Below are 14,834 nucleotides of genomic sequence, written 5' to 3'. Positions count from 1 at the left end.
TGTTGCTGATAAAGGCCTCATTTCTAAAATATACAGGGAACTGAGCCCAATTTATAGGAATACAAGTCATTCCCCAATTGAGAAATGGTCAAAGAATATGAACAGGCAGTTTTCAGAGGAAGAAATGTAAGATATCTATAGGTATATGAAAAAATGCTCTAAATCACTATTGATTAGAGAAATGCAAGTCAAAACAACTCTTAGGTACCACATCTCTCCTGTCGGATTGGCTAACATGACAAAACAGGAAAATGATAAATGCTGGAGGGGATGTGGGAAAACTGGAACATTAATACATTGTTGGTGAAGTTGTGAACAGATCCAGCCATTTTGGAGAGCAGTTTGGAACTATGCCCAAAGGGCTATAAAAATGTGCCTACCCTTTGACCCAGCAATACCACTCCTGGGGCTATATCCCAAAAAGATCACACAAATGGGAAAGGGACCTGTATGTACTAAAATATTTATAGCTGCTCTTTTTGACCTGGCAAATCAAGGGGATGCCCATCAATTCAGGAATGGCTGAACAAGTTATGGTATATGAATGTAATGGAATACTCTTGTGCTATAAGAAATGGGGAAGATATGGACTTCATAATAACTTGGAAAGACCTACATAATATGATGCTGAGTGAAGAGGAGCAGAACCAGGAGAACATTATACACAACCACAGACATATGGATTCTGTGATGACTAACTTTGATAGACTTGCCTCTCCTCAGCAACACAAGGTGCAAAGACAACTCCAAAGGACTCACGATGGAGAATGCCATCTACATCCAGAGAAAGAACTATGGAGTCTGAATGTAGATTGAGGTAAACTATTTGCTCTCTCTTTTTTTTCTCTTTTTTTTGGTTTTGTTTCTTCTCTCTCATGATTCATTGCATTGGTCATAAATCTTTGCAACTTGACTATTGTGCGAATAAGTTTAATGCAAAGGTTAATGTAGAATCTATATCGGACTGCATGCTGTCTTGAGGGGGAGGGGGATGGGAGGGAAGGGAAGAAAATTTGAAACTCAAGAACATGTAAAACTCTGTGTTGTAAACTACAAATAAAAAATCTAATTAAAAAAACCAAAATGAACAGATTCAATGGAGTATCTTATTCAAGGATCAGGAAGGAGGCAGAGAATATGGAGGAGCCTGAGCAGACTAGAGATAGGAGGAAGTCAGGCTCCTCTCCATGAACTCCGCCATCTAGCAACATCACCTTCCTTGCTGTCCTCACCCACAACTCTCTACATCTGAAGTCTGACTTTCACTGGAATTCCTTGAGATAACTTTAATCCCGCCTTCGTCAAGAGATCTCACTTTTCTTCCTCCCCTTTCCCCCCATACTCCCTTTGCTGCCAGGGCCTTCTAGAGCAAGGACCCCAGTTTAAGACTTTATAGAAAATTGGTCCTAGGGAAACTAGCAGAAGTGTGAGCTTTATTAAGAGAGAAACACAACACTATATGATAACCTGTCTTGACAGACAGAAATTCAGGGCACTCATGCAGCTGAATTGTACAATGGTAAGGTGGTGGTAGTATGCACTCGGAGTGGGGTATGAGCACCTCAGTCTTAACCCGTGAAGGGTGGTTTGTTTGGGATAATTAGCACTACATGTGAGAGAGGGGAGTCTTAATCAGACCCTGATGTGGTGGAGAAATTCCCCAGAATCCTTTATTGATGGGGGAATCATGTACTCCAAGAGTGGGTGCCAGCTCACAGCCACGCAGTCAACTGGGAGTCCATTCAGGAGCTGAGGTTGTTCTAAGGATCAGAATAAGTCAGGGCATGTGAAAGTACTGGCTGTCTTTTATTGGTTTAAAGTTTTACGGTCCTGAGGACCATTTATCCTGTGAATCCATGTTGGAGTCCTATCACATATAACAACAACATGACACAATGTATTTCAAAAATCACAATTGTCACACTTTCCTTCTGAGATTACTTCTCCTTTACATTGTCTATATTTCTTATCTGGTTATTTACATGCCATCTCTCATTAGAATTGAACTCCCTATGTGGAGAATTGACTTTCTTTTGTATCCCAAGCACTTAACACAGTAGTTGGCATATAATAAGTGCTTAGAAATGCTTGTTAACTGACTGACTGACTAAGGAGGTGATAGTCTGAACTGTACTGTTGGAAAATCACTGACAGCTGAGTGGGGGATGAACTGGAATAAGGAGAGAAGGGGCAGAGAGGTCAACCAAGGAGTCATTCATTGTTAGTTCAAGTGTAAGGTGGTGAGAGCTTGCACTAGAGTGGTGACAGTGTGAGAGGAGAGAAGTGGGTGTATATGGGAGGTATAACAAGGGTAGAATCAACAAGATTTGGAAAGAGATTGGATATAGGGGAAAAGAGAGTGAGTAGTGACCATGACCCCCAGATGATTAGCCCAGGTGACTGAGAGGATGGTGGTGCCTTTAACAAATAATCGGGATGTTATGCAGAGGAGAGGGCTTGGTAGGAAAGAGAAGTCATTTTGGAAATGTTGAGTTTATAATGTATTTAGGACACACATTTGAGATAGTTGAGATGGGATACTGTAGGTCTGGTCTGGAGACTGGAAGCCAGACTGGAGAGAGTGAAGAGAGTAAGAAAAAAGAATCAAGATATCTAGCAATAAAAGAGGGGAGAGATATATGAGATGATAGCTAGTGGGGATAGATGGATGGACAGATGGATGGATGGATGGTTGGATGGATGTTAGGTATTACGGAAGTAGTCGTGATGAGGAGAGATAGAAAGAGAGAGAGGGAGAAGGAGAGAGAGAGAAGGAGAGAGAAAGAGAGAGAGAGAGAGAGAGAGAGAGAGAGAGAGAGAGAGAGAGAGAGAGAGAGATTCAAGAATAATGAAAAGAGAATCACAGAAAAGGCAATCGTCTAGAGAAGACTGGATGCAATGGGATCATTTATGCCTGTAGAAAGCTTTGCCTCAGTGAAGAAAAGGTCTGCTTCATGCAAGTAAGCAGTAAAAGAGGAGATATAACAGAGGGCATCTGATCAATGTGAGATAAGGAGGAAGCAACATGAGGGAGCTCAGTGAATGGCCCCATTTTTCCCCAGCAAAATATAAAGCAAGGTTCTGAGTTGAGATGGCGAGAGGAAGAGGAGCCATTAGAATTTGGGGGAGGGATGCAAAGGTTTAGCAAAGTCACTCTGATGAATGAGATAGTAACTTGATTAAAGAGGTGCAGAAAGACTGGCTTACCAGAGTGACGACTCACTTAAGATTATGTACCATTAATTTGAATGGACCCAGGCAACACAGTTTCATGATTTTCTCTGGCTTCATTCAGCAGTTTGCAAAGAAGAGCAAAAGGAGTGGATGATGGGTGTCATACAAGGCTGAGGTTTGGCAGGGAAAGATTTGTCATAGGAGAAGGAGTCAGTGCAGAGATGAAGTGGTTCACTAAAGGGTTAAGATGGAGAGGGGAAGATAGTATAACCAGGCAGGGGTGATGGCCTGGGAAAGAACTGAAGGGTAGGGGGATTCAAGGTCAAGGCAAGGATGAAGAACAGGGTTAGGGGTTACAAGGCAGAGAGACTAGTGGAATGATAAGAGATTATTACTAGATAGAGGAATTTCAGAATTAATGAACATAGAAATGGAACACTCATGAGTCAGGGTAAAATCAAGGGTGCTACTATCTCTGAATATATCTGAGGTGGTGTGTTGGAGTGGGTTATGAGCAATGAATAACCTGAGGAAGGAGTTAGAATGTTTAGGAGAATATCAAGAAGAATGTTGAAGTCCCTCAGTATGAAGTTGGGAGTTGGGAGAGAAAGACTGTAAAAAAGGCACTGAACTCATTGAGAAAGGAAGGAAAGTGTCCCAGAGGGTGGTAAATAACAGCTTCTAGAATCTTGATTGGGTGATAAACATGAATTGGACGAACCTCAAAGGAGGAAAAGTTGCTGAGTGATTGTGGTAGATGGAGAGTCTGGAAGTGGTAGTAGGAAACAAGAGTATTTTGGCTTCCGTGTGGTGGAGGCATGAATGAAAATGCGAATTGTGCTGCAAATGCAAACCAAGAAAGCTGAGTCATCAGAAAAAAGTCAGGGCTGGGTGAGTACAAGCAGAGAGAATGACTAACAATGGAAAGAAGAAAACACCTTTGTTACTTGTGGATCAAGCATTTCAGAGAGCACAATGAAAAAGGTAGGTGGTTTTAGAGTAAGACATTACAGAAAATTGGGACTTCTAAAACTAATGTCATCATGAGCTTTATCACAGTGCAGTACAGCAAGCTGGGGTTAAGTTAACACAGTAGGACCATCTTGTTTTCTATCCTCAGCACTTGGTACAGTACCTGGTGATTAATAAATGGTTTATCTACCTGCCTGTTTGTCTGCTAGTCTATTTATCCATCCATCATCTATCCATCCATCCATCTATCTATCTATCTATCTATCTATCTATCTATCTATCCAGAATCTGAGGCCAAGGGAGAAATGAATTTATTCCTTAAGAATCAGGGTCATAATTTTAAAGTGGGTCCTCAATCCACACATTTAGTGCTTTTTCCTACTATATCATGATTAGCTAGTGGGGAAGGCAAGAGAAGGCAAGAGATAATGTTGTCTAGTCATAAATTATGTGTGTCGTCTGTCGTCATTCAACCACCGAGAGATCTGGAAGCTGATTAAGGGAAAAGCACTTGTACTTACATTTTACTGGGGTCACATCTCACCTGAAGAACCCAAGGACACCCAGCCTGTACTGGATGGCAACCACTACCACATTCTGGGAGGCAGACAATAGGGAAACATCAATCATGGAAGCACCGCCAAAAACAAGAGCACCACCATGGATCCACACCATTACCTGTACAAGTTAGACATGGTTTTCCTTACAGCAACAAATCCCACCAAGCATGGCTCTGCTGCTCCCTTGCTCAATAGGAAAATACTGTATCCTCTTATCTTATGACCCAGGATAAAGTAGCTCTAAATGTGAGTGAATTAACTTGTCAAGAGTTGGCAAGATATGCATCAAAGGTACTCTCAGGTAATAGCCCTCTTGGCTTGACTAAGGCAGTTCAGATCTTCCTTGGAATCTTCCTGGCAGAAACAGCTCCCTGAGGTCCTCCTGCTGCCAAAGATATACATGGAACAAAAGAGCATCTCTTAAAGGATCCTAGTTCCCGCTAGAAGAGGGAAAGGAGGCAGGACTCCCTTCTAAAGGACACAGAACCAGACAATAGAGAAGCCACCCTGGGCAACAAACTCTTCATGTCACATCATGTTGTGAGTGTTTCAACTGTGGCCCAGGAAGCCTTTCTGTGTAACAGTAAGTGCTCTCTGAAATCCAAGATGAGCTGCTAGAAAAGATTACCAGCACTAGGTTAGACCTTCTATTGGTTCTTTTAAAAATTATTTTATTTTTAATTTATGGAATAAAACAATCAATTCTATAACATAGAGCAATAAAGACGATTGGACATCAAAGTGCAAGTCTACTATGTACAACTTGCTATTCCTGTTAAATACACAAGCAAGTTTGTGACCCAGTATGGGGTTTTCTTAGCAAGGCTGCTGGAGTGGTTTGCCATTTCCTTCTTCAGTGGATTAAGACAAACAGAGGTTCAGTGATTTGCCCAGGCTGACACAGCTAGTGAGTCCCTGAGGCCAGATCTGAAGTCAGGTCTTCCTGACTCCAGGCCCAGTGCTCTCTCCAGCTCTAAGTGTAAAATGCTGGTCTATCAACAGATCTTATAATCTCTGTTTTTAAAGTTGCAAAAGGAGACCTCCTGGTGCTATTCAATAAACACCGTGGTGTTTTGAAAGCATGGTTCCTTTTGTCAATGCATTTTCATGATGCGTGCCTAGGAAGTGCAGAGAGTTGAATGGGGCTTTTGCTCACATTGGAAGATTTTTTCCCTTCTATGGAATGTAGTAAGTGATTGGTTGGAATTCTGTGGGCATGTTTGGGCATCAGGAAGTAGACAGATTGCTGCTCCATGAGCAAATGCAATGGACCAAATCCCGGGCACTAAGAAAACCAGAGCATGGACAAGGGCACATTTTGCTATGAGTACCTGGGTGCATGGAGACAACAGGGAGTCCTTTATACAAGCAGACTTGCCTTGGACCTCCTTCCCTTCTGTGATTATCTTGGTGGGTATGACTGTGTACCCAGAATTCTGGCTCAGGCAGGTTAATTGGATCATAGGTTTTAGATCTGGAAGGGATTTTAGGGTCTGCCTAGTTCAACATCCCCACCTGACAGATGAGAAAACTGAGTCAAGTGACTTGCAGAATATCATACAGCTAATAAGTGGCAGAACTGGGCATTGCCCTTAGGAAATCTCACTCTAATCTTAGATTCTCTTACTTACACTCTGTGGTTTGACTGCTACTACAGGCACCTCCCCTCCCACTCCCCATACAAAACCTAAACCCTTTGGGTAGAAACATTGAAGAATAGCGTAATACCAGATTCTCTCTGGTATAGCAGTCTGAATCTAGTCTTACAGAGCTTTGCCTGAGCAAGCTCAGTTTCTTTTGAACAAAAGTTCTGTGTCCCATGGAACCAGGCAGCCTCACCTCTCCCCTAGCTCACTCCTTCCTTCCTGGTGCCCCTTAGCCTCCTGGCAGCAATGGAAATTCATTCCTTGTTTCCCTTTGCAGGGCCAGCATAGGTGGCATTTCCTCCAGTTTTCTCATCCTCCAAGCCCTAGAGTATTCTGAACTCCAAACTCCTTTTATGAAAATGAGAGAGATGACTTTCAGAGAAGTTTCCTAATTGCTGATGAACCACACCCTGCTAGACTGGTTTAATATTGCTTGTGCAGGCAGTAATTGCAAACAACATTGGTCCTCTCCTGATTGAGTGTCCCCAAATTGGGTAAAAGGATATGGAGGATTGAAATATCCCTCTCTGATAGGTTAAGGCTCTTTTGCTAATTAAGATTGAAGCCCTGCTTTTTGATAGGTTAGAATTCTCAAGCTATGAATAATTATGCTATTAAACGATTGTAGGCTGCAAATTTCCTATAGGACAAAACCCGGGTGGGATTGAAATGCTTTTTGCTGATTAGCTAATGCTAGAAGGAAGATTGTGAGCTCACTCTGCTAACCAATGGTAGAGTGAGACAGAGATCCAGGGGCTGGGTTAGGAGAAGGATAAAAGAAGCTTGCTAGCTTCTACAATTTGCACTCCCTGGCTGATCCGCTTGAGCTGCTCATGAGAAAGAATAATGACCTTTTCTGATCTCCGACTTAGACTCCAGGCTCCTGAATTTGACTCCAGCGATGGCTCATCCAATTTTGGAGCTGTAACACACAAAAACAACTCTGATAATCCTAAATTTAGGAACTTGCTCTGACTGTGGTATATTTATTCATTCAATACATTTATTGAACACCTACCATGTGCAAGGCTCTGTGATGGGTATTTTGAATAAGACTAGGTTTCTGCCCTCAAAGAACTTTCAGTCAACCAGAGGGCAAGGGTAGGATACAGATGCAAAAACTATAATACAAACTGATATAGTCTGTGCTGGGTGAGCTAGGTGGCACAGTGGGTAGAGTGCTGAGCCTGGAGTCAGAAGATTTATCTTGCTAAGTTGAAATTTGGCATCAGACACTTACAAGTGGTGTGACCCTGGGCAATTCACTTAATCCTGGTTGCCTCAGTTTTTTCATCTGTCAAATGATCTGGAAAAGGAAGTGACAAACCACTCTAGTATCTTTGACAAGAAAACCCCAAATGGGGTCATGAAGAGACAGACACAACTGAAAAATGACTGAACCACAACAACATAGAGGATGACTGTTCCCATGCTGGTGGGAAGAGGTGACCTCCAAGGTCCCACCTAGTTCCGATGCCCTGGAATTCTCATCCCCTGCTGTGGAAGTTACAGATGTCTGGCTTACCGGCAATCTGGCCCCCTCCTTTGTGTGGACAGGAACGTAGATATTGAGGTACAAACAGTCTTCAGAAATGCCAGTAATGGAGAGGTTTGCTTTTGCTGCCCTTATCATTTGTTCTAGGGCAGCAACATCCTGCAAACACCTGGAAAACACAAGGGATAGCCAATCTGAATGGAATCCTGTGGGGAAAATAGTAATAATAATAACTAAGTCCTTTGAGCTTTGCAAAGCACGTTACAAACATGACCTCATTTGACCCTCACAGTACCCTTGGGAAGCAAGTGCTGTTATTATCCCCATTTTACAGGTGAAGAAACTGAGGCAGCAGAGCTGCAGTGTCTTGCCACCATTTCACCACTTCTTATACAGTCTTTTTTCTTGTTGATTGTTTATTGAAATGTTTGGGTTTGTTGGTGATTTTTAGGTTGAAAACAAAGTCTTTTTTAAATTAAAAAATCCTGGAAACTAAATGGATATACCAACAGGTGAATAGCTGAACACATCACAGAGTGTGAACGTCATGGAATGTGGTTGCATTGTAAGAGGATGAATGTGAGGAATGAGACAACCTGCTGCAGTTCGATGAAGGTTGAGCCAGACCAGGACAGACCATACTAGAAGCATTTTACCAAGAGCAGCACTGGGGGCCACTTTGTCAGGGGCATTGTCTTTGTTAGAGGAGCATTAGCTTGGAGGGTAGGAGACAGGCTAGGGTATGGTATGGGGAATATGTGTGGTCTTCAAAGCGAAAGGCATAAAACTACTTAAAAATACAAAGGGAAGGGTCAGATTCAATGACCTCCAACTTTCTGAGCCTATGAGTCTGTGAATTCTGGCTTTATTATTTACTACCTTTTTGACCTTGGTTGAATCACTTAATCTCTGTAGTTGTTCAGTTGCATCTGACTCTTCATGACCTTTTATGGGTTTTTTTGGCAGAGATACTGGAACAGCGTGTCATTTCCTTCTCTAGCTCATTTTACACTTGAGAAAACTGAGGCAAACAGGGTGAAGTGACTTGCCCTGGGTCACACAGCTAGTAAGTGTCTGAGGCCAGATTTGTACTCAGGATTTTCTGACTCCAGGTCCAGTATTCTATCCTCTGAGCCACCTAGGTTCCTCTCATCTCTATTAGCATTTGTTTTCCTACCTGTAGCAATATGTATGCCAACTACCTCATAGTATTTCTCTGAAGTATTCTCTATAGTCCAAATAACACAAATTATTACCATTAATCAATCATTTGAGGCTTTACAGTGCAGGGGTAGATTCAGAACATTCATTCCTTCAACAAATACTTAACACATGTCTACTGTGTGCAGAGCACATGGAGTCAAAATTTAGGTAAGGCATGATGGTGTGCTTTGCTTGTCTGGTAAGAAAGGGATAGAAGAAGGTGCTTACATGGGTGGATGAGCAGTGGCATCTCTCACATTGCTCCATGAATCTGGTGGTTGTGGAGGAGAAAACCTTAGGGCCCCCACAGGGGGTTTGGCAAACGGGATTCCCAGGAAAGCACTGACAACTTTATCAGTCCCCTTGATACGGATTTGAGTCCCTTGGATCTGTCCAGACTCAGTGGTCCTGATGAGGTCATCTGCATGATGCCCTGTGAACAAAGGGGAGAGAAAACTTTAGGGACATAGGGTTGAACTGATGTTCAAATACCCCATCTACCTGTGCCCTCCCAATGTTTTTTCATTAGATCGGAATGTAATTATCCTATTTATGCCATGATTCTATTCATTTTCCTTAAAGGTTTCCAGCGATGGGGAACTTACTTCAGAGAAGGGATATTTTTACTTTTAGACAGCTCTGGCACTGACTCAGGAGCTGTCCAGCTTTGGGGATCCAAAATCTTAAGATCAAAGCAACTGCTCCCCAACAATCTGACCCCCAGCCCAGCTTAGGAAACCCCAGAGCTAAAAATCTGTGCCATATATTTTATCAACGTCATCCAACTAAACAAAGCCTTAACAAGCACCTACTATGGGCAATGCCCTCAGCTCTGAATTGAGGATAAAATGGCAGGAATTTACATCCTCCTAGAGAACAAGACCTGCTTTCCAATGACTAGGAATGTAATTGAGAACGCTAAAGGAGAGACCTTGGCAAAGAGCTAGGAAAAGATATTGGGAGGTTCAGGAAAAGTTCTGCATCAAGTAGCAGGGCCCAAGTTGAGTCTTTAATGAAGAGTCTTCAACAGAACTAGACTGGGGAAAGTGCTTACTGGGCATGGGAAGGACAGCAGACAAAGAAGTGAGACACAGGAGGCCAGGACAAGAAAGATGAAAAGTGGTTACATTGGGCTACAGTATGTGCCAGGAAGACTCATCTTCCTGTGTTCCAGTCCAGCCTCAGACACTTACTAGCTGTGTGACCCTAGGCAAGTCACTTCACAAATGTCCCCTCCGTTTCTCCCCAGTTTCTTCATCTGTCAAATGAGCTGGAGAAGGAAGTGGCAAACTAACTCCAGTTTCTTTCCAAAGAAAACTCCAAATGGAGTCACTAAGAATAAGACATGACTGAAAAATTATAGACCAACAACACAACAAATGTGAATAGAGTAGTAGGTGATAAGACTGGATGCACATAGTGCTGAATTTGGGTTCAGAGGACAGGGGGTCTAATCCCAGCTCTCCCATTTACTGCCTCTGTGAACTTGCTACAATTCCTTTCCCTTACCTAAGCCTTTTTCTCCTCTTTGATTAAATGGGAAAAGGGCATTGAATTCAATGGTCTTTAAGACCACAGACATGTGCATTCCGTGAGGGCCAACCCGGACATACCGCACTTCTCTCAGCAATCTAAAGGGGCAAGGACAACTCCAGGGGACTCATGATGGAGAATGCTATCTTCATTCAGAGAAAGAACTGCGAAGTTTGAATACAGACTGAGGCACACTACATGCTCGCCTTTTCTGCTTCTCTTTTGTTTTTGTTTTTGGGGTTTTTTTTTGTTTTTGTTTTTGTTTTTTTTTGGTTCTGTTTCTTCTTTCTCATGATTCATTCCATTGGTCAAAATCCTTCTCCACGACTTGACTAGAGCATAAATTAATTCAATGCGAAGTTATACATGACAGTTATATGAGACTTCATGCCGTCTTGGGGAGGGAGAGGGGAGGGAGGGGAGAAAAACTGGAACTCAAAACTATGTAGAACCGTGTGTGGTAAACTAAAAATAAATAAATTAAAAAAAAAGAGTTGGAAAAAAAAAAGATTTCTCCCAGTTGGGGGGCGGAGCCAAGATGGCAGCTGGTAAGCAGGGAATAGTGTGAGCTCCATACTGAGACCCTCCAAAAACTTATAAAAAATGGCTCTGAACCAATTCTAGAACGGCAGAACCCACAAAACAGCAGAGGGAAGCAGGGCTCCAGCCCAGGACAGCCTGGATGGTCTCTGGGTGAGGTCTATCCCACACGGAGCTTGGAGCTGGGAGCTGGGAGCTGGGAATGGAGTGGAGCAGAGCCCAGCCTGAGCGGCGTGGACCAACAAGACCAGAAGCTGGGAGGAGGGAGCCCTAGCGCCCTGATTCAGTGAGCTGCGGCAGTTACGAGACTTCTCAACCCACAAACACCAAAGACTGCGGAGAAGGTTAGTGGGAAAAGCTGCGGGAGTGGAAGAAGGTCACAGTTCGACTTCCAGCCCCAGGGGCAGCGGAGGTGGGGCAGCTACAGCTGTTGTTACCTCCGGCTCCAGGCCCACCTGGTGGGAGGAATTAAGTGGCGGATCAGAGCAGGGGTGCACAGACTGCCGAAGATCTAAGCCCAGTTCGGTTTGGGGGTTCTTGGGGAAGGAGCAGTGCTGGTGTGGCAGAGCTGGCACCTCCCCCCCAAATGTGGAACATAGAACTCTGTAATCTACAAGCAGTCATACCCCACTGAAAAACTCAAGGGTCAAGTTAATTGGCTGGGAATATGGCCAGGCAGCGAAAACACACCCAGATTCACTCTCAGACTTTGCATTCTTTCTTTGGTGACAAAGAAGACCAAAACATACAGCCTGAAGAAGACAACAAAGTCATAGAGATTACAACAAAAGCCTCCAAGAAAAACATGAACTGGCCCCAGGCCATAGAAGAAATCAAAAAGGATTTGGAAAAGCAAGTTAGAGAAGTAGAGGAAAAATTGGGAAGAGAAATGAGAAGGATGCAAGAAAACCATGAAAAACAAGTCAATGACTTGCTAAAGGAGACCCAAAAAAATACTGAAAAATACACTGAAGAAAACAACACCTTAGAAAACAGACTAACTCAAATGGCAAAAGAGCTCCAAAAAGACAATGAGGAGAAGAATGCCTTGAAAGGCAGAATTAGCCAAATGGAAAAGGAGGTCCAAAAGACCACTGAAGAAAATACTACTTTAAAAATTAAATTGGAGCAAGTGGAAGCTAGTGACTTTATGAGAAATCAGGATATTATAAAACAGAAACAAAGGAATGAAAAAATGGAAGACAATGTGAAATATCTCCTTGGAAAAACCAATGACCTGGAAAATAGATCCAGGAGAGATAATTTAAAAATGATTGGACTACCTGAAAGCCATGATCAAAAAAAGAGCCTAGATATCATCTTTCAAGAAATTATCAAGGAGAACTGCCTTGATATTCTAGAGCCACAGGGCAAAATAGAAATTGAAAGAATCCATTGATCACCTCCTCAAATAGATCCCAAAAAGAAATCTCCTAGGAATATTGTCGCCAAATTCCAGAGCTCCCAGATCAAGGAGAAAATACTGCAAGCAGCCAGAAAGAAACAATTTGAGTATTGTGGAAACCCAATCAGAATAACCCAAGATCTGGCAGCTTCTACATTAAGAGATCGAAGGGCTTGGAATGCGATATTCCGGAGGTCAATGGAGCTAGGATTAAAACCTAGAATCACCTACCCAGCAAAACTGAGTATCATGTTCCAAGGCAAAATATGGATTTTCAATAAAATAGAGGACTTTCAAGCTTTCTCAGTGAAAAGACCAGAGCTGAATAGAAAATTTGACTTTCAAACACAAGAATCAAGAGAAGTATGAAAAGGTAATCAAGAAACAGAAATTGCAAGGCACTTACTAAACTTGAACTGTTTTGTTTACATTCCTACATGGAAAGATGATGTGTATGATTCATGAGACCTCAGTATTAGGGTAGTTGAAGGGAATATGCATATATATGTGAATGTGTATGTATGTATGTATCTATGTGTATATGTATGCATGTGTATGTATGTATATATATATATATGTGTTTATATATATATGTATATATATAATATATATGTAAAAGAGAGAGAGCAGACACAGGGTGAGTTGAAGATGAAGGGAAGATATCTAAAAGAAATAAAATGAAATTAAGGGATGAGAGAGGAACATACTGAGAGAGGGAGATAGGGAGAGATAGAATGGGGTGGATTATCTCGCATAAAGGTGGCAAGAGGAAGCAGTTCTGTGCGAGGAGGGAAGAGGGCAGGTGAGGGGGGAATGAGTGAACCTTGCTCTCATAAGATTTGGCCTGAGGAGGGAATACCATACGTACTCAGTTGGGTATCTTACCCCACAGGAAAGAAGAGGGAGGAAGATAAAAAAAAAAATAAAAGGGGGGAGGATGATGGAGGGGAGGGCAGATGGGGGTGGAGGTAATCAAAACAAACACTTTGGAAAGGGGACAGGGTCAAGGGAGAAAATTCAATAAAGCGGGATAGGTTGGGAAGGAGCCAAATGTAGTTAGCTTTTCACAACATGAGTATTGTGGAAGGGTTATACATAATGATACACGCGTGGCCTAGGTTGAAGTGTTCGAGTTCTTAGGGAGGGTGGGTGGGAAGGGAAGAGGGGAGAGAATTTGGAACTCAAAGTTTTAAAAACAGATGTTCAAAAACAAAAAAAAAAGTTTTTGCATGGAACTAAAATATAAGATACACAGGCAATGGGGCGTAGAAATTTATCTTGCCCTACAAGAAAAGAAAGGAAAAGGGGATGAGAGGGGAGGGGGGTGATAGAGGGGAGGGCTGACTGGGGAACAGGGCAACCAGAATATATGCCATCTTGGAGTGGGGGGGAGGGTAGAAATGGGGAGAAAATTTGTAATTCAAACTGTTGTGAAAATCAATGCTGAAAACCAAATATGTTAAATAAATAAATTTAAATAAAAAAAACAAACAAACAAAGAAAAAAGATTTCTCCCAGCTTGCCATCCTTGAGTCCAAGAGCTAGAGAATGCTCAACGGTCAGGGCACATGGCCAAACTCTGCCTGGATCAGAAGTAGAAGAGACAGGTGTGCCTCTGAAAGATTAGCATTCCCTTTTGATCAAAAGGGATCAAAATACAAAGCAATATAAAATGCACAGGAGTGACTTTGACATAAATCAAATGGGCTTCCATTTCTTTTCTATAAAAATGGTGATTTGGGAGGATTAAAATAAAGGAATTAACCAAAACTCCATTTTCTGGGATAAGAACTCACTATTTGACAAAAAAACTGCTGGGAAAACTGGAAAATAGTATGGCAGAAACTAGCCATAGATCAACATCTCATGCCATGTACTAAGATAAGGTCAAAATGAATTCATGATTTAGACATAAAGAGTAATACCATAATAAAATTAGGAGAGCAAGGAATAATTTACCTGTCAGATCTATGGAGAAGGGAACAATTTATGACCAAACAAGAGCTAGAGAACATTATGAAATGCAAATTGGATCATTTGGATTACTTTAAATTGAAAAGGTTTTGGACAAACAAACCCAACACAGCTAAGGTTAGAAGGAAAGTAGAAGGAAGGGAAACAATTTTTAGAGCAAGTGCTTCAGATAAACTCATCTCTCAAATATATAGAAAACTGCAACAAATTTATATCAATATAAATTGTTCCCAATTGATAAAAGGTCAAAGGACATGAACAAGCTGTTTTCAGATAAATAAATGAAAGGTGTCTATAATCATAGAAAAATGCTCTAAATCACTATTAGACAA

At 42.0% G+C, this 14,834-nt stretch overlaps 1 protein-coding gene across 2 annotated transcripts in view; it reads right to left on the bottom strand.

Annotated features, from left to right (window-relative positions):
* LOC118840821 (pyrethroid hydrolase Ces2e-like) overlaps positions 1-14,834 on the bottom strand; it is a 37,875-nt gene that overhangs the window by 21,548 nt on the left and 1,493 nt on the right. For both annotated transcript variants that reach the window (XM_036748171.1, XM_036748172.1), the window contains exons 2-4: positions 9,279-9,483; positions 7,878-8,016; positions 4,691-4,824 (exon numbers count right to left, since the gene is read on the bottom strand). In XM_036748171.1, coding sequence (XP_036604066.1) covers positions 4,691-4,824; positions 7,878-8,016; positions 9,279-9,483 — 478 coding nt within the window. The remainder of the gene's footprint in view (positions 1-4,690; positions 4,825-7,877; positions 8,017-9,278; positions 9,484-14,834) is intronic.

The sequence above is a fragment of the Trichosurus vulpecula genome, chromosome 3 (assembly GCF_011100635.1).
Source record: "Trichosurus vulpecula isolate mTriVul1 chromosome 3, mTriVul1.pri, whole genome shotgun sequence".
Classification (NCBI taxonomy): Eukaryota; Metazoa; Chordata; class Mammalia; order Diprotodontia; family Phalangeridae; genus Trichosurus; species Trichosurus vulpecula.
The sequence above is the reverse complement of the archived record's forward strand: the minus strand, read 5'-3'. Positions and strand labels throughout refer to the sequence as shown.